We start from the raw sequence: 25,825 nt of genomic DNA on the forward strand, positions 1-25,825 counted from the left end.
GCTCGCTACATACGAAGCCCACATAATCTCGGTCGACTTGCTTGCGGAGCGGACCACTATGGTGTGCATTGGATCAGCCACAAGTGCCCGACCATGACTGCTACTGGCGGCCATAGTTGGTTTTTGAGCCTCAGTGATGGGCGTGGCCTCTTGAGAAGAGAATTATCGCCGGGCTTGGGTGTGCACATTTAAATATCGGCCTGACTGCCCCCCTCCTGCAGGTCAATGAGTCGCGCATATTGGGCCTGAGTTATATGACATCGTTGTGGTGCCGCGGTATCCTACTTGGAGTATCTCTCTTCGTGGTTAGTCCCTCTCGTTCCAGCTTGACGCCCGCGATCACGAACGCCGCGTGTTATCTTTCTTCCAACGTGAGCAAGACAGACGATCGCAGCAAGACGCTTCGCCTATAGCAGCCGTGATATTGTCCCTCGCCAGTTGGTTCCTCGCAAAGACGGTCTGAGCGCGATCCGCACCGCTCAAATCTCCACCCCCGACTTTGGCCTTAGCAGACACCATCCGCCCACTGCGCCCTTCAGAGTCCCCTAGCGATCTCTTCTTGCGCGCACAGGAGACGCAGATCACGAACATACGCGACCCCAGAAATGGCTTCAGAAAAGCCTTCGGTGCTGATAATAGGAGGGCTGGGTAAGGCTCGCGCTGGGCACAACCCAAGTATGCCACGAGGGCTGACCATGTGCATTAGGCTACACCGGGCGACACCTCACCAAGTACATCCACGACAACAACCTCGCCTCGCAGATTCGCATCGTCGACAAACATCTCCCGGAGCTGGCATGGCTTGCACCTGAATTCAAGGAGGCGTGCTCAAGAGAGCGATTCATACAGGCGGATGCGGCGCAGGAGAGTGCGTACCCCTGACCGTGTCTCTGGGTCTAAGGGATGTCTACAACAAGACGTTCGAGGCTAATTCAAACCTACAGAATCCCTCCCGCGAATATTCGACCGTGAAGGCGGCGCCGAATTCGACTATGTCTTCAACTGCGGCGGCGAGACCCGCTTCGCCCAAGACGAGAAGGTCTACGAGCTCCGCTCCTACGGCCTGTCCATGGCCATTGGTCGCGAAGCCGCGAAACGCAAGGTCAAATGCTTCCTCGAAGTCAGCACCGGCATGGTCTACAAGCCCGACAGCGCACCCAGCAAAGAGTCAGACAAGCCGAAACCCTGGTCGAATCTCGCGAAATGGAAACTCAAGGCTGAGGAGGACCTGGCCAAGATCGAAGGCTTGAACCTGATAGTGATGAGGATGGCACACGTCTACGGGCCGTACACGAGCAAATACCTGAGCACGGCGCTTTGCATGGCGAGGGTATACCAGAGCAAAGGAAAGGAGATGCGCTTCCTGTGGAAAGAAGACCTGAAGACGAACCTGGTGCACATTGAGGACTCTACAAGAGCGCTGTGGCATGGTGTCGAGTGGTACATGAAGGGGCCCCCAGGACGCAGACCGGCACCCACCTTCAACATCGTGGATCATGCGAACCACTGTAAGGCCTCTCCACACCACGTCATCCTATCTACTGCAGTACTGACATGACGTTTAGCCCAAAAAGACACTGCCCAGCTCATGGGTAAGATCTTCAACATCGAAACCGGCTTCCACGGCACACTCATCTCAGCCTTTGCACGATTGAACCTCGACCATGTCGTCGACGAAGTCAACGACGAGACTTTAGACCCCTGGGCAGAACTGCAACAAAAAGCCGGCATCAGCCAATCGACACCGCTGACACCTTACATGGAGAAGGAGCTGCTGAAAGATGCAGATCTGAGCATGGACGGGAGTCTGTTCGAGAAGGAGACGGGCTTCAAGTAAGTCACACCACTGTTCACATAAAATATCAAGCCGGCGATATACTAACAAACCACCAGGTACAACGTAGAGAAGATCACCAAAGAAAAGGTCGAAGAGGTCATTGAGAGCTACAAGAGGATGAACTGGTGGCCATAGCCTTGGCCGCTCGACTCGCCAACTTCCTTTCCATCGATACCCTCCTTCTTGTCACGACCTTCCTCACGACGAACCCCCTTTTCCCGTATACCCAACCACCAAAACTACCACCTTTTACATCTTCCAAAACGACGACCGATTGTTCAGTTCAGCATAGCATAGCAGCGAAAGCATGCATTACCTGGAGCTCTGGGCTCCCTTCGACCCGATTCGACAATTCCACCCCTTATGGTCTTCTTATGTCTTGCGGGCATTTGTATCTGGCAGTCGCTTTTCCCTTGTGTGTGTGTGTGTCAATCTTCTTCCTGTATGTTTGGGGCATGTATCTGGTTTGCGCACGGTACTGTATGGTGTTGATCTTTGCTGCTGCTGTCGGAGCATGCGAGTCTTGGTGTTACATACCCCTCAATCTAGCATTTGTTCTTATACACCGCGACTTGTCGTAAGATGATTAATTGTGCTTATTGAATGTTAGCCTGTGCTATAGCTTCTGTGAGTTACGAAATGCTGAGAGCAGGTGCGTTGCCTGGGCTAGACCAGCAATGTAAAACATCGCCGGAATCCTACCCGCTGACTACATGCTATCGATCCCACCGACCCATCTCCATCATCGAAAAACTCATCGCATCCCTCATCTTGAATATCAATAACCTGATCGATTCGCCAACTACCCAGGCGACGAATGATCTTCGATGATGACCTCAAGCTTGATACCCTTCTGGATCTTGAGTTGTTCCACCCAAGTGGCGCTCCCCCCCACCACAGCATCACGCTCTAATATTTGCTTTGGACACAGACCCCGCAACACAGCCTTCTTTAATTTCGGAAAGGTCTTCATACCCACCATCCAGGGAAAATCGCACTGTGTTCCGCTCCAGCAGTAAAGCCGTGCCTGGTCGAAGACAACGCTCTGGATAGTTTCCAACTGTTCGCGCGAGAGCATGCGGTTCACGGCCCAGTAGTAGTGCACGAGGGTTACGTAGGGAAATTTGAAATCGTTTCCGGAGTAGAATACCAGACGCGATTCAATGTAGATTTGTCGACAAGTCCTTAGTAAGGCGAGGGCGTAGGGGGCTAGTCCGCGGTCGAACTTGGCGCTTCCCGTGTAGACGGTGACTTCCTTGTTGTTAACGAGGGTAAACTTGTAGATTTTCTCGCGAATCTCTGCCGGAAGGGTGAGAATACGCGTACGCGCGTTAGATTGTGTACTTTGTTTGGTCAGTTAAGTCTCGCTACACTGGTCGCTCTGTTCCCTACCGAGGACGCAGATATTCGGGAGTATTCCCTGGATTCGGTAGGGCATCATCGGGACGGGTGCTCAACCTCGGAGCCATGATGGCGGTAGTTGGGAGTCCGAGAAGGTGCGAAGGGTTTGTTGCGATGAGTACGCGACTGGTCACACCACGACTAGCGCAGACAGTCAAGAGCCATACGCATCTGGAAATGGAAAGTCTCATTCACTGTGCTATCAGATTACTATCAGAGTAAGAACTTCTCGTAGCGATTCTCTCTTCGTGCATTCTCGAAATTGGTATGAGACAATGTTAGTGAAAGTATCATTTTAGTTGACCATACGAGCTTGACGATCATCATCATGTGGCACTTTGAATGAATAGTTCGATTACAAATGCGCACTAGATAATCTGCTAAGACGAGATCGATGTCATCTTTAACTCTAGTGCGGGCTCTCCCACCATACCAAAGCTTTCTGGATTCGAATGCTTTCACAAACCTCCAACCGATGTTGACAAGTCCAACATCAGGCTAGTACGGTTAGAAGCATCTTGCTAGACGCGTTCTGCTGAACCCGAATCAGGAGCTAGCTATTGGTCATCGATCTCGATAGGGTCAACAACCTCGACGACCTCAAGGACACCACGCTCCCGCATCGTCACATAATCCTTCCAATCATCGAAGCCAGCGTGTTGCGCCAACAACTTGACGAAATTGACGTCGGAACCAGTCTCAGTGACGTCAACTTCAATCCAAATTCGCCGCAAGTTCGGGAATAGGAGTGTGAACGGCATAGCTAACGGTGGTGGGGAATGAGAACGGTAGGATTTCCAGTCGAACGGGCAACTACATCCTCGTGCGTACCGTGAGCAGCCCCCAAACCCCGTCCCGTTGACCGAATCAAAAAGGAAGGGGTTATTAACTTGGATGGTTTGTATGGCTTCTAGCTGGGCTTGGTTGCGGTTTCCTGCAAAGGCATCGCGGTGGGAACGGCAGCTCACGACGAACGTATTGAGTGCGTAAGGTAATAGAGCGGTCTCTGTATAGATCTGGCGGCATACGTATGGCAGCACAAACGCGAGCTTTTGGAGTTCTCCAGGCTTGTAGTCATCACCACTATTTTGCCAAATATCGAGTCCGGGGACGTTCATTGATATCTGGAAGCCGCCTAGAACTTCCTTAAAGATCATGTTACGAATCTCCGCAGGCAACAAGAGGAGATTCGTCGACGCGTTGTGTTGGGTCCTAGTACATTAGCGTCTGACGTGACCTTGGAGATAGTACTTACTTGGAGAGCAAATGCTCTGGGGTGGGATCCATCTGCACCAGTCCATTCTTCTGGTAAGTGACTGCTGGCGAAGGGCCTCGATAATAAGGGGCAGAGTGTCGAGGATTCGCCATGATTTGAGCCAGCTTGTGCTGACGTTGCGACGCCTTCCAGGCGCCGAGACAATTTGGCATGGCTACTAGATCTGACGATTAGACGTATGATTAGAAGAACAGTGGCCGGGTTTTCAGGTCGTATAGAGCCGATGGTGGAGACTGGACAACGGCTACAGTGGTAGTGTAGAAATGTGGTTCCTTCGAGACCGCTTATTTTATAATTGGGCAGATTATCAGAGTAGAGACCCGTTCTTTGAACGGCCAGTCACTTTGAGTACTTGCAGGGGAGTTTCTCGATATTTGGCTGCCTGGGGACAGCCTCGTTCGGTCACTCACGCCACTTTCATTGTCAGATACGCGCTACTCCTGTCACATATATCACTGCCGTATAGTGAAATAGTTGTAGTAATACAGCTGGAAGCAGATAGGCGGAAACACTGACCCTGTTTGTTGAGTGGCAGTGATAGAGAAGGGTTGAAGTGGCAGGAAGCGCAGCAGAATGGATGGTCGGCTGGGGTGTCGGTGGCCGCCCAATCATCACTCGTGTGATGTTGGAAGCGGCCCTGGGGCTGCACCCGAACCTTCCTGCCCTGCGGCATCACTACAACGACATCCAAGCAAGGAGGTTATCTGAAGTCTTTAGCAGGATACAAGCAAGACTTGCTGTATTTCCCTCAGATATGCGACCCATGTCCCTCTGCAAGTTGAGAACGCAAGCACATGCAGATGAGCTGCGGATGGGAGGCAAACGCGGCATGTAGCTCGCTCAGCCTCTCAAGATGCAGCCTGACCTTTACGTGCTCAGAAAGAATCAGTACTGCCTAATCTGAGGATAGGAACGGATGAATACGCTGCTGCGCCCTGTTATTTTGATAGCTTCATATATCCATGACCAACATGGAAGAAAGGCAGGCGGCATCCTATCTTCCCTCCTTACTCTCTCTCCACCAAAATGTCCCCTCTTCGCCGCACGAAGCGACCAGCGGGCAAGATAGCTGCAAAGCCTATCTGCCATCTACTCCGCATGCCGCTAGCGATACTTCTTATTGTACTAGAAGACGTGGGTACCTGAACAAATGCTCCACATCGTTGCCCTCTTCTGATCCCACTTGTCAGGTTTACGACACTGATCGGGAAGCATTCTTCAACTTTCGTCTCGTCTCTAAAGCATGTCGCAATGAGTCTCAATACTTGTTCTTCCGCAACTTTACTATCCATGATCGCACCCTCCTTGGGCCGAGTCTGTCATCGCCGATGCTAGAGAGACTCAGGGACAGAAATGGGAAAACCGGAGAATATGTCAGGCATCTCAAAATAGGTCCGTTCAAGGATGAAGACAAGTTCAAGCTCGAGATTTTGCCCTTGCTGGAGACTGTCCTGGGGAGCGTCAGTAACTTACAAGACCTTACCTGGCGTGTGAACTGCGAGCTTCCACCAGCTCTGCTCAACTTGTTCTACGAATTGCATCCCTCAGCGCATTTGCACTGGATTCTGAAGAATCGCAGATTCCATCCTCTGGACCACGGTCTGCTTTCGTCTCCCCAACTTTACACTCTTGATGCGGAAATTTACGCGACCGTACCTGAGCAGACTGGACACTCCCTGAGTGAACTTGCATATATCAAAAACACTGTACCAGCTAGTCTCCAAGTTTTGCGTCTCACTACTATCGACGTTGATGGCTCTGTCCGGCGTGCGCAAATCGAAAAGTGGGAATACGTCAAATACGGCATGTTCCATTTCGACTTCCAGCCCGGCGATCGGTTTCCTGCGCTCTGGGAGTTGGCCTTGAGGCAGGGCGATTTTGCGTTGACAGAGCAAAACTGCAACTTGTGGGCGCGCGCAACCACCTGGGAACACCTGGAACGCTTAGATCTCCCGAACGGCACGTCGCCTCAATTCATCGCCTCCCTCACCAACCGCGCAATCAATCTCAAATACCTCAGATTTCACATCAGTACGACGGGCTTCAGCTGCAGGAGACAATATCGCCCATATCGGGGTGGAGACTGGCTTAACGCCGGCGTTGACACTATGTCTATCATGACAAGATTCATGGCTTCGATCAAATCTCTCCACACCCTTGACTTCGCGTACGAAGACAACGAGACTCTAATGAGATATCTACGCTTCATGTTGCAGAGTCTTCATGGAAGTTTGAGCATACTGACCATATCTGACATGGGTGGTTACGATTACTTTCCCATGGACCCCTTGCCATCCGGAAAGCCGTATTGGAATCCGGAGCAATACCAAGAGGTGCTTGAGCTAGCACCCGGCTTGGAGCATTTCGATGCGCGGATTGGTACGAGAGACAGTGTTGTGGGAGACTGGGAAGGCAAGGATCGCTATGCAGATGTGAAGAAGAAGTGGAGGACCGCGAAAAAGACCATCACTGCTCCCTCAAGGCTGAAAATACAGCGGGCCAAGAGAGCGCAGAAGTTGATTGTGTAGACGGCGTCGACGCTTACATGCGTCTCTACGCAGATGCGAAAGTGGACTCCACGAAGGGCTTTGTGTATCGTTAGTGGGCGGATGGTGGTGCCGACCGGCGATGCTAGACGTTGGCGGGGTTTCCAGATGATCAATGTCCCCGCGTTGGCTAAGACCGAACAGAAAGATGCGACAGAAAAGACACTGGTATTCAGGAGACAGAACGAAATCGATTTCGGCCTTTTCCCAGCCTGAGGTACTCTATATCGAACGAGCCTGACTATTGCACAGATTTATATAACATTGATTGACTTGACTGGTGGATGCTATAGGACGCTTATGCCTTCTGGACGATCCCTATTGCTTGTTAGCTCATGTCGCACGTCTGAAATGCGATGCCACATACTCTCAATGTCAGTGACGCTCTGGTCAAGGATCTGCTTGAGGGTCTTGGGGTTCTCGAGCTCCTTCTCAATCTTGGCGATGATGGACTCGGCGAGCTCCTTCTGCTGCCTCTGCTTGACCTGGCCCTCGTAGCGGACCCACGAGTCGAGGACGGACTTGGCCTCGGCGGCGATGGCGGTCTTCTGCTCGAGCTCGAAAGCCTGGGCCTCGAGCTGGGCGGTCTCCTGTGGGGTTGTCAGTGTGTGGTCCTTGCATATCCTCTGCCGTCGCGTCGCACCTTGGAAACCTCGAAGAGGGTCTTGGTGATGTCAATGACACCGCCGAGGTCCTGGACGCTCTCGATGCGCTGCTTGACAGCGGTGGTGTGGTCCTGGCGGGCAGCGTTCAAGATGCCGGAGATCTTGTCGGCCTGCTGTTGCGCATACTCTCCCCAGGCAGGTCCGGCGTACTTGGCAACGGCCCAGAAGATGGTCAGGAGCGAGAGGGCGACAATGGACTCCTCGTTGACGACGTAGAGCTCGTTGCTGATAGCGGCGACACTGAGACCGGCGCCGGCGGAGAGGACGGCGGCCTTGGTGAGGGGGCTGTTGCCGGGGACGGGTATCGAGTCGAGGACGGTCTGGGCCTTCTTCTTGGGGTCCTCCTGGGGCAGGTTGGAGTTGTAGCGGGCCTGGACGGCGATGGAGGGCAGGGCGCGGAGAGGGAGCGATGGGCGGAGACGGGCGGCGCCTGTTGGGGTGAGCACGGGGTCAATGGCATCGCAGAATCATCGGGCAGGTGCTACTCACCGACCGCGCTCCTTGCAAGACGTGAGGCCATGGCTGTCTGATGGGCGTGGGGAGTTGGGGGTGCTGGTCGTCGTCGAGAGCTAGCTTTTCGTGATGCTGCGTGAACTCTGAGCCAAGCGCCGATGCCCTTGCGCTAGCCGAACTTCGCCCGGCCCGCCCTCACTTTTCGACATCGCCAACTTTTTTGCGCCCGCGAGCAATTCAACTCCACGCCAAGAAATCAGTCGCAGGAAAACATGTCGGGTGCAAAGTCGGCCAGCACGTCTGGTGTCAAGAGGAAGAGGGACCCAAGCAGGCCAGAGCGCAGCGAATCCAAATCGAAGAGCCGGCGCAAATCCCCCAGCGACGACGGCGAAGACATCCAGTCGGAAATTGTACAGCTCGAAGCACAAATCCTCGAATCGCGAAAACACTACAACAATATTGCAACTCTTTTGCAGCGAGCGAGACAGCCAGACGCCGAGAATGAGGGACCAATCCTCGCCGCCGTGGCCCTCTGCCGAGTCTTTTCACGACTACTCGTGACAGGCGACATGGTGAAGAGCAAGGGTATGAGCGAGGCAGAGGGTGTCATTGTGTCGTGGTTGAAGGAGCGCTACCGAGAACTCTCCGACATACTCATCGACGACTTCCTCGGCAGCGAACATCCACCTCGGCAGTCTGTGGCCCTGACACTGGTTCTGCGATTGGCCAAGGAGGAGGCGAAGTCACAGAAGGACTACAAGATCAAGAACGGGCCGCTACCGAGACTGATCCGGGTGCTACTTTGTCTCCCGCTAGACGATCTGAACCGCGAGGAATTTGCGGAGAAGTACCTCAAGCAGTTTGACGACATCCGATACCAGACCTTCCAGACCATCAAGTAAGTATATACACATACTAAGCCTCATGACTACCACTAACACACCCAGGGATGTACTTGACAGCGAACTCGACATCACGACGCGCCAACTCGTAGCTGCGAACAGCCTTTCCCTCCTATTCACACTCACCGAAGTCCCCAAATCAAAGACCGACATCCAGAACTTCTACGTACAAGTGCAAGGGAAGAGCCCGATACCCTCCCTCCAAGCATACAAGGAAAAGGCACAGGCAGCATGGTTAGCGACGATGCGCACGGGTCTCTCCAAGGAGCAGCGCAAGTCTATCCTGCACAACTTTTCCCACCAGATTGCGCCGTGGTTCCAACAGCCTGAAATCTTGTCCGACTTCTTGACAGACTCTTACAACGTGGGCGGCGCAACCTCATTGCTGGCACTGTCCGGAATCTACTACCTAATTTCAGAGAAGAACCTCGACTACCCGTCGTTCTACCTCAAGCTGTACTCCCTCCTCGACGAAGGACTCCTCCACTCCAAACACCGATCGCGTTTCTTCCGCCTGCTAGACACCTTCATGTCCTCCTCCCATTTACCCGCCAACCTCGTCGCCAGTTTCATCAAGCGTCTCTCGCGATTAGCTCTTCACGGCCCGCCCGCCGGTGTCGTCGTCGTAATACCCTGGGTCTACAACATGTTCAAGAGACATCCAGCTTGCACCTTCATGATGCACCGCGAGATCCGGGACCCGGCTCTGCAAAAGGAGCTGGAAGAGGAAGGCATGGACGACCCGTTCGACATGGAGGAGCTGGACCCTCTCCTCACAAATGCTATTGACAGCAGTGTCTGGGAGCTAGAGGCACTGCAATCGCATTACCACCCCAACGTTGCGACGCTGGCAAAGATCATCTCGGAGCAATTCACGAAGCGAGCGTACAACTTGGAAGACTTCTTGGACCACTCCTACACAGCGCTGCTCGATGTCGAACTCGACCGTGATCTGAAGAAGGAGCCAGAAGTAGAGTTTGAGATACCCAAGCGTATCTTCACTGCGGATGAGGGGTTGAATGTATTTGGACAGTTGTTGACGCAGGTTGTAGAGGCAAGGTAGTCGATACATGTATAGCTAGAATGATACCCGGAATATTCACATCACTTAAGCAACTTCCCGACCAACTCCCAGACAATTATCCTGATAGCACACGAGCTCTCACACTCGCAAACGTTCATTCGTCGGAACAAGGCGCCGTAGAACTCCCTCACCCGTCATCCAAGCATGAACATGTGGGGACGTCTCTAGCTCCCTACCATTCCAGCCAAACCACACACACCTGCATCTAGACAGGGCCAAAACACATACACCAACACTACCACACGACAATTCCAAACTCCGCTTTCTAGCTCTGCTCAAGGATAATAAAATTGGTTGAGATGCACACTGCACTTGACCGGTGCTAGTTCAGCCAACCTGCCAAGTGCCATTTTCATCGTTTTCTAGCTGCAAAGCTTGCCCACGTAGCGTTTTGGCTAGTGGTGTGGAGCTAATGCGCTGGGGGCAGCTCGTTGGCTCGGGGTCGCCCGCGCGCCCGCTGTCTTTCTCGTATTGCGCTGAGGGGAGGACGCGCGATAAGAGACGTACGTCGCTGTGGGAGCCAGCATGAGGAAAAGCGAGTGTGATTGTGTGGTCGCGCAAAGAGGGGAGGCAAGTCGCGTCTTGCGGGTTGACCGAGGCAGGGGCAGCTGGGAGGTCGGCGATTATCTTGCATGCGTTGGCGCGGTCGGTTCCAGGTACCACTTTCCTTTGCGCTGAGGTGCATATGTCGAGAGCTTTCACATGTGTCAAACAAGGTAGCCAGGAAAACTCTTCTGAACTACACGTCATGGAGACAGAGCATTGTTCATGCGCATTCACAGGTGTGGGAAGTAAAGTTTGGTTCAGACCACCTTTCGGCGACTGATATCTCAGTTGAATTAACTATCTATACATGTCAAGCCATGTGTATGCATCCCCATCGGAACATTGTCGCATTAGTAGGATACATGAGAAGAAGAATCATTCGTAACCCGCTAACCCCGACCTGAATGTTCCCCGAATTAAAAATCCCCGCCATTAATGCTTGGAAATGTGTTGTTACTCCGTGTTGCTTTTAAACAAACATGCAACCCAATCGTGACTGAGTTGGTGGTATATCGTGAAGAAGGGGAAAGAAAGGGTGGTGGTGAGGCGCTTATGCGACGATGGCGGCACCGATGGCGAGGACAAGGCCACCGAAGGAGACCATGTTGCCAGCGGCAGCACCGGTGGACTCGGGGATACCGCCGCTCTCGGTAGCGCTGCCAGCGACGCCGGAAGAGGTCTCCTCAGAGGCGGGGGTGGAGGCAGTGGCGGACATGGAGCCGGTACCAGTGACCATGGTGGTGTTGGAGCCCATGGGGACGGACATGGAGCCACCAGGGACGACGGGAGTGGCGGTGGGGACAACGACGACCGAGGTGACGGAAGCAGTCTCAGTGACGGCGACTATGGTGTTGTTAGTATCGTGATGGACTGAGGAGAGTCGCCAAGAAACTTACCAGTGGAGGTCATGTCGCCAGAGGGGACCATGGAGCCGGAAGGCATGGGGACAGCGGGGATCTCAGAGACCATGGAGCCAGAGGGCATGGGGACGGCGGGGATCATGCTGGTGGCAGGAGGAGCCTGGATCTGACCGTCGGAGATCTGGGAGATGGGCTGGACCTCGTACTGAGGAACAGCGGCGACGGCACCAGCCATGATGGCAACGGAGGCGATGGAGAAACGCATGTTGATGATGTGGGTTGGTAGTAGTTACTTGAAGATAGCGACTGTGTAGTGATCGACTCGTAGATTGGAGAGTTGAAGCGGGTGGAATCTGTTTGTGCGTTGGAGTGAGTGGATGAAGAAGAGAAAGGGAGGCAGCAAACGGGCTATCTATTTATTCGCCTGGAGCCGCAGGGCAACACACACGCAAGACTTGCGGCTGTTGTGTCGCAATGGGGTCGGGCGGACCCACAGTACCCAAAAGTGCCCTGTGCGGCCGTGGACGTGGTAGGCAGAGTAATTGGAGAGGCTTTGCGCCCGTGTGTTTCGACAAGAGTAGAACAACCCAGCCCCGGCGCACAGACACGAGGCGAGTCCGCGATTGGCAGATGGACAAGCATCGTTCCAAGAATTTTATCCAAGTTGGCCCACCTGAACCGTTGGGCGAGGCTAGTCCCCTGCGAGAGAGCTTGTCATGCTGGTGAAAGCGGCCGAATTGCTTCGTTTTGATTGCCTGGGAGCTTCCATGTCGCTGACTACCGCCAACTTCGACGTGTAACCAGCTTTTTCCCCTCTCCCAGATCGCCAGCCACACCAGCCATCGCCAACGCGCAAGCAGGCGAAAGAGTTTGACTTCAGAAGAGGCCCGTTTCGCAGTGCCACGCAACATCTCTCCACTGCAACTCGCTTGTGCGCACCTTATCGCGACGCCAGCAAACGCCTCCCGCCAGTGGCCGTGCGACTAGCAACCATAGTGCCAGGGGCAGGTCCGTCACCATTCGATCGCCTCAAGCCCGTCCATAACGCATGCAGATCGTTGCCCGGTACAGCTGGCGGCCCTATGCATCCCTCACGGTTATTGTTGGCAGCAGTTTGCCTACGCACCGCTGTCTGATCGTGTTTCGTCTGCTGGCCTGCGATGCTGCTTCGTTTTTACTATCCTTAGCAACAGGTGCCTGGGATTGCTCATAGCCCTCCTCGGCAGCTGCATCGGTTTTGTTGAATCCCGTGATCGTGGGTGCGGTGACGCGTGTCCCTTGCCCTTGTTTTCGCTCTGGTCGCTAACGCGCAATCAATCAATCGATCAATGCTGCCAGCACTTCGGTCCTCTCCTTCCCTCTCCTGATGATCCATCCCCGTCCCTTGCAGCTTGCTTCTAAGTAAGGAACATTCGCCACCAACACTAAACCATCTGTTCCATGGCCCGAGGAAACCCCAAGAATCTCGATTGAAACCCCATGCAAACACAATATATTGAAACAAACAACGTGCAATCTGTACCTACATGTCGATGCATTCACCGGCAAATGCGAGCAAAAGGCTAAAGGGAATGAAGCGCACGGCCAGAAACACCCCAGTCCCCCCATCTCCGGACTTTTCACCAGCATGCAAGGACCACGCTCGTAATCTCGTTTCGCAACGACGATTGCTTGCCGCTGCCGTAATACGTGATAAGGATTCAAGGAGAAGGAGATCATGACGTCGTCATATGCTCTCCTTCCCATCTCGTGTTTGACATGTCCTCGATCTCGTCGCAACAACATGGTGAGGCTGGGTGCACCGGCGCAACTACGGAAAGACGGCGATGGAAGCACACTGAAGGAGAGTGCCTGCAAATCTTGCGCCTGCAGATTGTTCGGCGAAAAAGCCGCGAAAGCTTTCGGGAAGATTCCTTTCACCCTGTCCACACATCAGGTCCGACGCTACGACTTGCATTTGACATGCTGCACTTGCGCAGGTCCCAAAGTCGTAGACATCTGCACAAGACACGACTGACACCAGACACCCAGCCTTGTTGCTGCGGTTCCCAAGCTGCCAACTCAACTGTACACCGGTGTAGCGCCGGCGACCCGAAGTTCAGGCAGCTGTCACCGCCAAACCGCCGCGCGCATCGTGGAGAAAAAGCGGGTGGGTGATAGTTGCCCGGGCTACCACCCAGCCTGTCCTTTTCCAATTACCACGTCCTGCCACCATGGCTGACCGCTGAAACCAAGCGTGTACCGAAACCTGTGAAGGTTTGCGGTAAGGTTTCTTCATGTGCGCCGCCAACTGCAGGTGTCCGTCCGCCTATCTGTGGTGTCATCCCGAGGTGTCGCTCGTGAAACCAGAGGCTGTTGTTTGGGTTGCGCCCGGGGCTAGGCGCCGGTGGCTGTCTTGTTGGCTGGGTCGAACAGCCGAACAGAGGTTTTCTGTCCAAGCGACTGCTGTGCGTGCACAACTTTATGAATGCATGCTCAACATCGGTCACGACTGCACGTCGTGTATCAGAGAAGCTTAGCCGGGCGCGTTTATATTACTTCTGATCGAGTTCAACAATGCACCGAGATTCTGTCAATGATTGCTTTTGCCGCGCCGCTCTCCTCATCAAACTCAACAACTCAGGCTGGGAACGGAAACGGTCTGGATGGGTCCAAGAACATACTTGTCATAACGATCTTCATTATATGTATCATGGTACAACCTCTGCGTCGAGCGCAAGACGATAGAAACGCCTTTGTAATGCTAAAAAGAACGATAACGCTAATAATCAACATTTTATCCATCGGATCTACAACGAAACTTCAAATTCGTAGCTCCACTAGAGCTGCTTCTCCCGCGTAATCTCATCCGCCGAGTCACTTTCCGACACCGTCTTGGGTGCCATCATGGGCTCAGGGCCGTGCGATGAGCCAGGTGTGGTGCGCTTGAAGTAGTTGTGCACGTCGGCGTGGTCGTCCTCGTCCGCCTCAACACCTTCCCAACCGTTCTTCTCGGAGAACTTGTGCTGTTGGCGTTCGACCCAATCTGTGCGCATCTCAGCGATCTTCTGCTCGTAGTCGAGTTTGGCATCGTAGTCCTTGTGCTGGCCACGGAAACGCTCCCACCAGGACATGTGCTTCCAGTGGACGGCAATACCGTGGTAGTCGTGCTCCTTGCCGGCGCGAATGTAAGCCCAACGACGCTCCTGCTCCTTGAGATCCAGACCAGTGGTGTCTGGGAGGAAAAGCAGAGTAAGGAGAGCACCGACGAGACCGAACCAGGGGACAAAGTAGAACTTGGTCTGGGTGTCGATGTAGTTGTACAGGACAGCAGCGAGCAGGGCACCGGCCTTACCGCAAGCAGCGCTGAATCCGTGGGCAGTGGCGCGGACGGGTGTGGGGAAGACCTCGGCAGCGACGAGGAAAGTAACACTGTTGGGTCCGAACTGGTTGAAGAAGGAGGACAAGAAGTACATGGCCTGAAAACCGTGAATGTTCTCGGGTTTGGTGAAGTATTCAAAGGCGAAGCCGGGAATCATGAAGAGGACGAAGTCAGCCAGGAAACCAACGATCATCATCCATTTGCGGCCGTACAACTTGTTGTCGATGAGTAAGGAAGCGAGGTAGTAGCCACATAGCGATACACCGACGTTGATCAAGTTGTACAACCAGCCGGTCATGACGGACTTGTTGCCAGGCGTAATGATGTCGATGAACTGGTTCTGGAAGAGCTTGTTGCCGTAGAAGAAAACATCGTTGGCGAACCAAGCACCCGCAGTGGCTAGGACACGGGGCCCGAAATACGTGAAGGTGAGCTTCAAAGACTGGACGTCGTAGCCGGTGACGTTGGACTTCTTCTTGGACAGCGCGAGCTGCTTCGAGGCAGACTTCATCTTGTAGTAACGGAAGTAGACGAGCCAAAGTGTGCCGACAGCGGGGATGGCGAAAGACACGCGGTAGGTCCACTGAGCCAAGGTTTTCGAGTAAGGGGGCGATGATCCACCGTGGAAGATGAGGAGCAAGATGATCAGAATGACCTGGTTGAAGAATTGTCCCCAACCTTGCATCAGGAAAGCACTGGTGACTTTCCTACCACGGTGAAGACGGTCGTCCTTGGTGGACACCTTGCCAGAGCCAACGGCATTCTCCATACCGGCGGTAGCAGTCATCGGGTACTCGCCTCCAACACCGATACCGTAGAAGAAGAGAGCCCAGACATAGCAGATGACCCATCCGTTCTGGGTAACACCCCAGGCGGCGGTGAGCATGAGAAGACCGACGAACATGATGACGGCGTCCTGGATGAGACCAAAGCGACGACCGAGCCAGTCACCAATGATGCCAACAAGGATCTGACCAACAATGATACCACAGATCTCTAGGTAGTCGACAGCCTGGAGCCAGGTCTTGTCGCAGATTTCGTGATCATTCCAGCATTCCGGGAAAGCAGCCTGGAAGAGAGGCCTGACGTTACCAATAGAGAAGAGCACGTATCTGAATTATCGTTAGTAGTGATCTAAGCTACAGTATCGTAGAGCTTACCCCTCGAGACCAAGACCAGCACCAGGGATCACACATGTTCGGAAGTAGTGACCCATAGGCGCAAGCGGGTCCTTCTTGAACATATCCCAGAAGTAGCTCGCTTCGGCTTTCGCTTCAGCTTTATCGACTTGGCCGATGAACTTGACCCGTTGACCCAGGGGCAGATCTGCCCAGTAGGTGCCGTTGGAATTGTAGAGGTCGTCCGGGTGCAACAGGGCATGGAATACGCTCGATTCATTTTCGCTCATGTCATTCCGGATGTCAATGTCCTGAGTTGCTTGGTGCTCGCCAGTCATGTTGGGTCCATGGGGTGCAGCGATACCATAATCCCGGAGGGAAGGTGGCGTAGGATCGCGAAGGTCCGGCATTGCAGCAAGTTCACGAGAACCGAGGCGATCTCGTTGTTGTATGCTGATGGTGGGGATGGCTGGTGAAAGTGTTGCCCAGAAGCGCGGGTCCTAGTGAAGCTTATATGCGCTTTGGTTGTAATGCAAGAATGCTGAGTGTCCCACAGGGATACCGATCACCCGGTGGTGTCTGTAGCGCGAGTAGTCCCACGTACAATGCAGAACAGTACCACGTTCGATGGGGTGGCCTCTGAGTGGTGGATGGGATCTGCGATTCAGCACGCTGCCAGATCCTAGTACTAGCCGGACGGTCCGATGACGAAACCGAGTGCCGGGAGTGTGTATGCGCTGATTGATGATGAATACGCGCCTTCACGTGGTGGCAGTGCGCTTTTTGTTCTTGAGGGTCGCAGTACGTAAGAACTGAGGGTCAGAGGTCCCACGCGTTCAGCCGGGAGGCAGAGAAGAGGCAGGGGCGCAAAGAGAGCGCGAACTTGGGTGAACAAAGTTGAGCATTTCGCAAGACGCCGATGCTACCAGGCTATATAAGGGTCCACGGATGGGAAGAAAATTCTAGTGTAGAGACCGTCGCTTCCGGCGGGGGCATAACGTTACGGACGCGAGTATGCTACGAGTTTGGAGGGCCCACCCAGTCCGGAAGGAGCTCACGCGACAGCAAATCCCAGCCTTTTCGGCACAAGCAACAGCCTCTAATTGGGCCGAGAGCGAGCGCATCTGCTATGTGCCTTGCTCTATGCCCCATAGTGCTAGAGATTGTCTTTCTGAAAGACCCTTTTTGTGCCATGGCATCCGCCCAGTCCCCAGATTTCCGGTGTAACCAAGGTTTACTTCGCGATAGCTGCTGGAGCGATGACGTTTTGGACAAGCCTTTTGCGGGCTTGGACAAGCACCACCAAGCCTGCGATCAGGAGGCATGGCGACAGATCAATTGCCCAGGCCGCCCGCGCCATTGACGCACTTTGACCCGCGTCGCCACTACTTTGCACGTACGAGGCGACGAAAGGTCTTCAAAGGATGAGGCGCTGGAGGGCCAATGAGAAAGGCGCACAGAGAACGTGGGCGAGATCAGTGGACATGGCGGGGTCCGAGAATCTGGGCCGTGCAGGGCTGCTAGGCCGCTTGGCCGCATGCATCCTCGTCAGTTCTGCGGAGTATCCACACTTCCTCCGCTGCCATCGTCCCACGTCCCTATCAACACCAATAACGCTGGTCAAGTGACATTGCCCTTATTATCTCCGAACGTATTGGGGTACGTGCTGCCGCCTGACAGACGCATATCCGAGGAAATCTCTGTTGCTTACTCCCGAAGTGGGACTACAAGGAACGACTTTCATATCCGAGGATTCGTCTCGAACGGCCACGGCAGTAGAGTCGGGATGATGGACCTGTCGTCGATTCTGAAGGAGAATGTAATATCAATCTTGCCATGGAACTACCGGCATCATGTCTTTGCCACTACCACCAGCGTAATCATTCTCCCTTCACCCAATACACACATATAATACTCGGCATTTCAAATCTCAAAACACATAACCCAGGATGTCAGCGGAGATGCCACGGTACCATCCGACGGTAGTGCACAGTATCCACAATCCCTCGAAATGGCTCGCCGAGCCGCATGTGGACCAAACACATACCTGCACTACGGTTATAGCTAGGCTTAGCGACCATGCACCGTGGAGGTGAACTGTTCGGTGTTTGAGTTTTGATATCAATATGTATTAACTAGAGATCCAAGCTAAGGATATTTTTATACAAGAAGGCCATCCAGTGGGTAAGTATTAGAATCGAGCTTACTCCGGTCGCCGACGAGAGAGGCTGCAATTTTGATAACAAAAGTGAGAGACATGAAAAGGCGCAGTATCTTCTATGCGCAAAAGCCAAACGCTATGCAAGTTCCGTCAACCTGGAAGTGTTCGTTCGACAAAGGAAAACTCATGACTGGGGTCCCGAGTGAGTGGACCCTTAACTCAACCAGTTCTGCCACTGGCATCGGCAGCCGCCAGTCCCACCGTCGATGGGTCCGCTGACACTTCCTTGTCCCTGCGTGCCCTTGACAAGGTTGCCTCCGAACCCGCGGTCTTCAAACTGGAACGACTTTTTCGACTCTTCGTCTTTGATGGAGCCGTCGTCCTCCATTTCGTAGCAATAAAGGTTCTTTTTCGATGGGTCGCCGCCGTGACGGTCCATAGTGACAGTGACTGGGTAAGGGAAGGTGCCTGGCCGCTTGAACACGTCTGATGCGCCTGAGGCCGAGTTCTGTAGCAGTGGCTTGCTTTCTTTGCTGCGTGTCCAGATCTGTACCAGGAAGCGTGTCTGCGAGTACGTACACCTCAGTTTCGCGGCGTCCTTTGCACTCCCTCCGTCGACGTCTGCAGGGTTGCCACCACGGTTGGTGCCGTTAATCTGCTTCAAGAAAATGGAGCGGTCGAAGTAGTTGTAGAAGCCGTAGTGCTCATTGTCCTTTCCGCGATTGTACAGTCGTAGAGGCTGCGCAGATGGGAAAGGCAGCAAGTTCGCAGGCGCGGCAGTTCCGTCAGAAGCCAACATCGGCGGTGGGATCGCCGCGGTGATGTTTGTCGGATCGCTCGCATCGGCACGCTTCATCAGTCGCGATGCGCTGACAGTGGGATCTTGCATGCTGATGAACAGTCCAGTCTCCTCACCCTCGAACGGCGCAGAATTGCCGTCAGTGGTCTGTCCCAGAAAACTCATGTCAGCAGTCGATGGAGGCGCAGGAGATGGCGAAGGTGCAGCACGTGCACGTAGCAGTGATCGGATGAAAGCACCAGCGGAGACTGCATTTGCCGCCCTCTTTGCTCGTTGAGACTTTGGCAACTCGGCCGTACTGCCATTCTCAAACGTGATTTCGATCTTGAAGTTCGGTTGGTCGGGCTTGTTAGGCTCAATGGACTGCTGAAGCTCTTTCGGTAGTGCACAGCTCCACAACGTCGTAGGCGCAACGCAGCCGCTTTCTTCCTCCACAGCTTCGGGTTGTGCAACAGTCAAAATGCCCGTTGGTATGGGAGGGTAGTCGGTCAGGTTGAGCCACTGGTTGCCGACATCTGCGCTTGGCTGAGTTGCCGTGGGCTTGTCGTCGTTGCCCTTCCTGAGGAGGACCACGATTAGAGGGATGATGATTGCCAATAGTATGAGGAAGACCAGACAACAGCAACAGCCCCAGAAACAGATGCCTCGCTTCTTTTTCTTCTCCTTTGTGCCATCCTGGTTCTTTAGGATTGTCTTCTTCCCAAACGGCCAAAGGCTCATCATGTTGCAGACTTTGCGATGCTTCTTTCGTGATTTGAGATCAGGTGAAGACGCTTGTGAGCTGGAACGACTGACGTTATCGTAGCTCCAGTGTGAGGCCTTCTGGGCGAACTTGGGTGGCGGCGCAAATACCGGCAAGCTCTGCTGTGAGCTGTTGGCATTGGCGGGTGGAGACACTCCCCTCTTCACTTGTTGTGCTGGCGCTGACGTGTGCAAGTTCTGTGCAGGCGGTGGGTAATTAGCTCGAACGGAATAGTTGTCCGGCATCGGTCGCCTATCTTGCAGTTCAATGTTGACGTTGATCTGCCGTGGCTCCTCGACCTGACGGGGCATCAATACAGTTCCGATGGCGGCCGTACCAACAACTGGCGAGGCTGACATAGTAGAAAGTGGCGACGTGACACCGCGATGAGAATCAGAAGGTGGTTCTTGCGACGAGTAGGCTAAGGCCTTCTCCGATTCTGCTTCCATTGAAACGCTGGATCCTGTGGCCGCCGTGGTGTTGGACGTGTTCGGAAGTGGCACTGATTCGTTTGCCTTTCGGGTACCATATTGGAAAGGGACCATCGGCACGTCTGGTGTTCGGTCCCCACCACGTTCGGTCCAGGTTGACGATTTTGGTGTCATAACAAATGGGGTTGTGATGACATTCCACCAACCTTGTGATCGTCGTGGAGTGGGCACCATAGATGTGTCAATAGCCAGAGAGTTCTCTACGGTTCTTTCTCTTAGAGGTGTTTCGTCCTCTTCGAAGACGGTACTGGTAGACATTATACGATCCTTCCTTTTAGCGTCATCGTCTTCTTCTTCAAAGGCAGTCCCCGCTGAATCCAAAGTGTCGTTCCTGGCGTGACCAGTCGCTCCTTGCATGTCTCTGGATGCGCTAGGGACTGGTGCCTGCGACATACCAGCAGGCAGAGCTGGGACTGGAGGAACGTTCGAGCTCGCGAAAGTCGATTGGTATCGAGAGTAAATGCTCGGCGTATAATCGGATTCTGTAAAGGGCGTATCTGGGGACCAAACGGACTTCACTGCTGCGGGAGTGATGATAATGCTTGGTGTCACAAGAGTAGCGTCACTGCCAGCGCGCGGTCGGTTGGCTTGCAGCGTGCTGAAGTCGGAGATGCTGTCGGTGGGTACCGATATTCCGATTGGGATGCGTCGATCCCAAGGTGATATTTCTTGCCAGGACTTGCCGCCGGGTGTCATCGAAATGGCTGTGTCTAGATCGTTCCGGTCGACGCTGGGCTTCTTCCGATGTGTACTGTTTGGTTGAGGTGTACCCTTGGTGATACCCAAACCCTTGTTCCTGGTCGAAGATCGTCCTAAGCCAAACCATGGCGACCTGCGAACAGACCCGCTTCCTCTCTCTCCACCTTGGGGGAAGACCTGGTGGGGTTCGGTGCCTCTATGTCTTGTAAAGCTCGTGTCGACAGTGATTCCAGGCTTCGCGGGTCTTCCTAGAAGCTCTCGCCGCCGACTCTTCTGCCTTGAAACGCGTCCTGCGAATGATCGCGAGTTGTGTCTTGACGTTCTTCGTTGCGACTCAACATGGGACTCGGTGTCCCACGTTGACCTGTCTGGGTTTGCGCTTCCGTCAAACTCATCGTTGAAGTGCACCGATATTTGTTCTTCTCGATCCACCTGTGCGTCGTATGCGTAAGGATCGCTGTCCGTTTGGTGTGCGGTATTGAATGTCGACCTCGATGATGGCTTGAGAGATGGCTGCTGGCCGTATACGTCTCTCCTCGTCGAGCTCATCGTTGGCGCTATCCGTCGGTGTCTTCCGTCGGTGGGTATTCGATACTAAACGAAGGTGATACCAACAATGGCTTATGTCGGCGTCGAAGTGATTGTGAAGCCGAGACGTTATGTGGCTGTGCTATTGTTGATGCTATTGTGGAGGTGTCGCGGGGCCCGAAATCTATTACGTGACGACGAAAAAAGAAACCGAGGAAAACGGCATAAAGCAAATGACAGCGAAAACTGTTAAAGAGAGTGATATAAAGGTACGGAAGACGGTAAAGGCGCAACAAAAGGAGAATGGTGAGGCTCTTGCTCTTGGGCGAACACGCAACCCCGGATCTTTACATGGCCATCGATGGCCTTGCCGCCTACCAGGCAAACTGCTGCCATACCGCATAGTGCATAGCTCCTTCACCTAGAGTTCTGCTCCAGCCTGTAATGTGGCAGCACTGGCGACTACGAATGAATGAGTCAAAGCGTGCTGGACGCAACAGGCGTTGTCAACGGGTCCCGAGTGAAGGTGATTGGAGCCACCAGGTGGATCTGCTTCATGAAGAGCGCCATGTATCCAGGCTTTAGGCTCAGTAACCGCCGTGGATTCGCTGGGCTGGAATTGTACAACACTATGCGAAATCTGAGACGCTCCAGAAGCATAGCTGGATGTCGTGTCTAGTGAAAGTTGAGATGGGCCAGTCAGGTGCGAGGACGACGTAACTCAAGCGCCAGATCAATCAGGGCTGCCACCAACCGTTGGACGAGAAAGGCGCCGCCAAGATGGCGCTAGCTAGCCGTCGGTGCGGTCTGTATGCGCCGACCATTTCCCTGTCTACCCTTTGGTGGATGCCTTTATAAGTACCTGCGGAGGCTCTTCTACATTTCATGAGCCTTCCGCAGTCAGTGGTAGCAGTGATGAACTGGTGGAGATTGGGTCAGTGGTGTTCAGCCGAACAGGTGCTTGGGACTCTTCCTCTTTGTACCACCACTATATAGATGCGACTCCATCGCCGACTATAGGTACTCTCGTGAACACACTGTCATGCTGTATAGCATATAGTGATATGCATACCTCTGCGACGTCTACCGTTAGGCGGCCACGGCTTAAGCGTGCACAATGTGGTCAGCCGAAGCTGCGACCACACGTTCGCATTTAACCTTCCGGGACACATGCAAACACACTGCAACGTGCCAAAATCTTTTGGGAAACATCAGACACCTCATTTGGAGTTGCTGGACGCACAACAACTCATGACAGCTGTTATCAAAGTCGGTCTTGCGCGCCTGCTGGCGATGTGGGTGCAGCTATCCGAATACGAACTATTAATATCACCACACGATGCCACAGCTGCTGTATATCAGCGTCTTTCGCGCTCCACGAGACGCATTGAAGCCATACAAGGCCGTAGAGCAGAGGTCTATCGTTGCCGCGGAGTAGATTGGAGTCTTGAAAGGTAGTTAATCCTGGAGGTGCGCTCAAGGCGGAATTAGCGTACTCCTTTTGGATCCACGCCAAGCAGCGAACTCGAAGACCTAGATTGGGTTATCGCCAGACTCCTTTCCAGCAGCTATACACCCCGACGTATTGTAGTATTTTATTGTTTCCCGTCCCTCGTTATATCAATTGCCATTGACGAGACGACAGCCTTGGACGTTGCACCGCATTCTCCCCGACGCTCCTTCCCGCTTCAAGTGCGACCGCCGCGCTCCTGCCGTTCGAGAACTTGGCTACCAGCCGCCAGCTGTCCTCAGTAATACCACAACGCTGCCTCTGCAGTGCCGCACGCTCGAGCAGCTGCCGTCGAATCACATCGGCGACTGTAGCTGACTGTCCCGTCGCCACGACCCTCACGTCGGCGTCGCTCCTCCATCCCACCCGGCCCGTTCAACGCCGCCAAAGTCACGCTGGCTTCCCAATCCTCCTTCTCCGCTTCCAGTGGCCAACGCAGGAGGCGCTCTTCTGCTGCAAGGCAATTGCCGCCCAGTAATATCAACCTTCCGGATAGTGCAGAGTCGCGAAGCAGGTTAGGCACAACCAGCGGTCTTCACGGCCGCTCGCTGGGCGAAGCCTTACCCTCCATTCCTGGCACGCCAGGTGCCTTCGAAATGTCGAGATCGCCTTCGCCTCAGCCAGGCGGATGGTCGAGCCCGGGCTTGAATACCCCATACGATAACAGTGGGCGGACGAGCCCCTACCCGAATGGCTCCTCTTCACACAATGTCACCTGGGCATCGGCTCAACAGCGGAGTGCTGAGGTGAAAGGATACCCCGGCTTCACTCCAAGAAACCAAGGCTTCTTCGGCAAGCACTTTCGCAGGATTTCTACAAGCTTGCCCTTCAACCACGGTGATAAGGAGAAACTAGGTCGTGGGCGGTCGCAGAACAAAGTAATGCGTGCTTTGAATGGCATAGCCTGGACAATATGGCGTCTGCGGAAACGGGTCGCATTGGTACTATTCGTAGTATTCTTCTTCATTTTCTACAATTCAAACACACGTAAGTCATCACCCCCTCCAAGCCCCCCTCTCGCGATTGGCATTGACAGATCTAGCCATCCGTCGTATGTACAGACGGTCCGCATGGTTCGGCGGCGGCAGCAAATACGTCGTTATACTCGCAGCGAACCAAGGTGGAGGTGTTATGGAATGGAAGGGTCCCCGCGAATGGGCTATCGAACGCGACAGCGTCAAGAATAAGAAGAAGTACACAAGGAATTGGGGCTACGAATTGGAGATCGTAGACATGAGCACCAAGAAGCGTTATGCGCACGAGTGGAGAGAAAGTTGGGAGAAGGTTGACACCATTCGCAACGCCATGCGCAAGTACCCGCATGCTGAATGGTACGTGCTGCGTGAAGATGATGTGGTCCAGGCTAATATTTCGCAGGTTCTGGTGGCTTGATACGAACACGTTCATTATGGAGCCGACATACTCCCTTCAGAAGCATGTCTTCAAACAGCTACAAGACGTGACATATCGCGACATCAACGTTTACAACCCCCTCAACATCACCCATCCTCTGACCGACGAATACCTCGACCCCGAGACACGCTCACCAGTGGGAGACGGCAAGGTCGACTCTGTCAATATGCTCTTACCCCAAGACTGTGGCGGTTTCAATCTGGGCTCATTCATGGTGCGAAGAAGCGCGTGGACCGACAGGCTGCTTGACATCTGGTGGGATCCTGTTGGCTACGAACAAAAGCATATGGAGTGGGAGCACAAGGAGCAGGACGCTTTCGAGTACATGTACCAGAATCAGCCCTGGATCAGGCCTCACGTCGCCTTTATCCAGCAACGCCAAATCATGAGTTTCCCACCAGGCGCATGCGGTGAGAATGGCGATAACCCCGATATCCACTACCAAGAGCAAGATCGTGACTTTATGGTCAACATGGCTGGCTGCGAATGGGGTCGCGACTGCTGGGCTGAGATGTACAAGTACCGCCAACTCAGTAACCACCTGAATCGCACACCCTGGGAGAAGTTCAAGGACGGTATTTCGGACTTTTTCAAGAGCAGGACCAAGAAGGAGGAGAAGAAAGAAGAGAAGAAGAACTAGAGATTTCACGAAACATGGGGGTTGGTCTGGATGAACTGGAACGCATTTCGATATATTTTGGATTTCCCTAAGCCTGCGGCTCGGCTTACGATTTTGCTATAATACCCGCACGCATAGAGGAGGATGTATGACCGTGGTATGATATCTGCATGGATCGGAGTCGATGTTCCATACCTGTACCATACGAAATTGACTTTCGGCGAACTGGACACCGAGCTGGACGGTGTGTTTGCATCTCATTCTAGGATCGCTATTTGTATTGCAAGGTCTCCCCAGTTGTTCATACCAAGCCTGTGACGTACTCCAAAAGCAGTATGGGGATCAAGGAAAGGAGAACTTGAACTCGATACAGATGAGCGAACCTACAGTATGCGGTATTGGAGGACGCGAATCTCCTGCAAGGCATGCACGGGAGAGCTGGCCTCCCTTGTCAAGTCCATGTCGAAGAAGAACAAAGTCTACGTGGCGCAACTCGACTCGCTTCACACCCCAGATAATGACGTTATAGATAGCGTGTGGTAAACAAGCCTCGAGGAGGGCGGAATGATGATGGATCTGTATAGACTTTGGCATGGTTGTACGTAGCACTGAGAGATGAGGCTGCGCGACTACGCGACCATGTCTCGCACACCGCAGACCACAGGGCAAATGCGCTCAGGAGGTAGATGCGCATGTCCTGGATAAAGGCAGGTGAGCATGTCTAGACTCGCCAGGCTTGGATAGGAAGGGGAGTGAGCGACGTCTGATTCGTCAGTCACCCACACCTACTGCCAATGGTCATACGCCAACGACC

The 25,825-nt window shown here is 53.7% G+C and overlaps 10 protein-coding genes across 10 annotated transcripts; 4 read left to right on the forward strand and 6 right to left on the reverse strand.

Annotated features, from left to right (window-relative positions):
- Nucleotides 1-605: 605 nt before the first annotated feature.
- J4E79_009173 (uncharacterized protein) lies at nt 606-1,972 on the forward strand (the record flags this gene model as incomplete). The annotated part of the gene is made up of 5 exons (XM_049358024.1): nt 606-675; nt 707-868; nt 945-1,508; nt 1,566-1,833; nt 1,894-1,972. The coding sequence occupies 5 exons, from the start codon at nt 606-608 to the stop codon at nt 1,970-1,972; spliced, it is 1,143 nt and encodes a 380-aa protein (XP_049207623.1).
- Nucleotides 1,973-2,639: 667 nt separating this feature from the next.
- Nucleotides 2,640-3,306, reverse strand: J4E79_009174 (uncharacterized protein; the record flags this gene model as incomplete). The annotated part of the gene is made up of 2 exons (XM_049358025.1): nt 2,640-3,180; nt 3,230-3,306. The coding sequence occupies 2 exons, from the start codon at nt 3,304-3,306 to the stop codon at nt 2,640-2,642; spliced, it is 618 nt and encodes a 205-aa protein (XP_049207624.1).
- Nucleotides 3,307-3,795: 489 nt separating this feature from the next.
- J4E79_009175 (uncharacterized protein) lies at nt 3,796-4,606 on the reverse strand (the record flags this gene model as incomplete). Its single annotated transcript, XM_049358026.1, has 2 exons — nt 3,796-4,450; nt 4,494-4,606. The coding sequence occupies 2 exons, from the start codon at nt 4,604-4,606 to the stop codon at nt 3,796-3,798; spliced, it is 768 nt and encodes a 255-aa protein (XP_049207625.1).
- A 1,236-nt stretch (nt 4,607-5,842) lies between these two features.
- Nucleotides 5,843-7,042, forward strand: J4E79_009176 (uncharacterized protein; the record flags this gene model as incomplete). The annotated part of the gene is made up of 1 exon (XM_049358027.1): nt 5,843-7,042. The coding sequence occupies one exon, from the start codon at nt 5,843-5,845 to the stop codon at nt 7,040-7,042; it is 1,200 nt and encodes a 399-aa protein (XP_049207626.1).
- Nucleotides 7,043-7,358: 316 nt separating this feature from the next.
- On the reverse strand, nt 7,359-8,245 carry ATP3 (atp3 gamma subunit of the F1 sector of mitochondrial F1F0 ATP synthase; the record flags this gene model as incomplete). The annotated part of the gene is made up of 4 exons (XM_049358028.1): nt 7,359-7,378; nt 7,428-7,650; nt 7,704-8,155; nt 8,215-8,245. The coding sequence occupies 4 exons, from the start codon at nt 8,243-8,245 to the stop codon at nt 7,359-7,361; spliced, it is 726 nt and encodes a 241-aa protein (XP_049207627.1).
- Nucleotides 8,246-8,450: 205 nt separating this feature from the next.
- On the forward strand, nt 8,451-10,143 carry J4E79_009178 (uncharacterized protein; the record flags this gene model as incomplete). The annotated part of the gene is made up of 2 exons (XM_049358029.1): nt 8,451-9,076; nt 9,126-10,143. The coding sequence occupies 2 exons, from the start codon at nt 8,451-8,453 to the stop codon at nt 10,141-10,143; spliced, it is 1,644 nt and encodes a 547-aa protein (XP_049207628.1).
- A 1,117-nt stretch (nt 10,144-11,260) lies between these two features.
- On the reverse strand, nt 11,261-11,835 carry J4E79_009179 (uncharacterized protein; the record flags this gene model as incomplete). The annotated part of the gene is made up of 2 exons (XM_049358030.1): nt 11,261-11,553; nt 11,607-11,835. 2 exons carry the CDS (start codon nt 11,833-11,835, stop codon nt 11,261-11,263), a joined length of 522 nt encoding a protein of 173 aa, XP_049207629.1.
- Nucleotides 11,836-14,389: 2,554 nt separating this feature from the next.
- J4E79_009180 (uncharacterized protein) lies at nt 14,390-16,459 on the reverse strand (the record flags this gene model as incomplete). Its single annotated transcript, XM_049358031.1, has 2 exons — nt 14,390-16,043; nt 16,092-16,459. 2 exons carry the CDS (start codon nt 16,457-16,459, stop codon nt 14,390-14,392), a joined length of 2,022 nt encoding a protein of 673 aa, XP_049207630.1.
- A 1,965-nt stretch (nt 16,460-18,424) lies between these two features.
- On the reverse strand, nt 18,425-21,490 carry J4E79_009181 (uncharacterized protein; the record flags this gene model as incomplete). Its single annotated transcript, XM_049358032.1, has 1 exon — nt 18,425-21,490. The coding sequence occupies one exon, from the start codon at nt 21,488-21,490 to the stop codon at nt 18,425-18,427; it is 3,066 nt and encodes a 1,021-aa protein (XP_049207631.1).
- Nucleotides 21,491-23,575: 2,085 nt separating this feature from the next.
- On the forward strand, nt 23,576-25,032 carry J4E79_009182 (uncharacterized protein; the record flags this gene model as incomplete). The annotated part of the gene is made up of 3 exons (XM_049358033.1): nt 23,576-23,966; nt 24,022-24,310; nt 24,357-25,032. The coding sequence occupies 3 exons, from the start codon at nt 23,576-23,578 to the stop codon at nt 25,030-25,032; spliced, it is 1,356 nt and encodes a 451-aa protein (XP_049207632.1).
- Between the last annotated feature and the right edge of the window lie 793 nt (nt 25,033-25,825).

Source organism: Alternaria viburni (genome assembly GCF_023758015.1).
Source record: "Alternaria viburni strain BMP 2772 chromosome Unknown scaffold_23, whole genome shotgun sequence".
In the NCBI taxonomy this organism is placed as follows: domain Eukaryota; kingdom Fungi; phylum Ascomycota; class Dothideomycetes; order Pleosporales; family Pleosporaceae; genus Alternaria; species Alternaria viburni.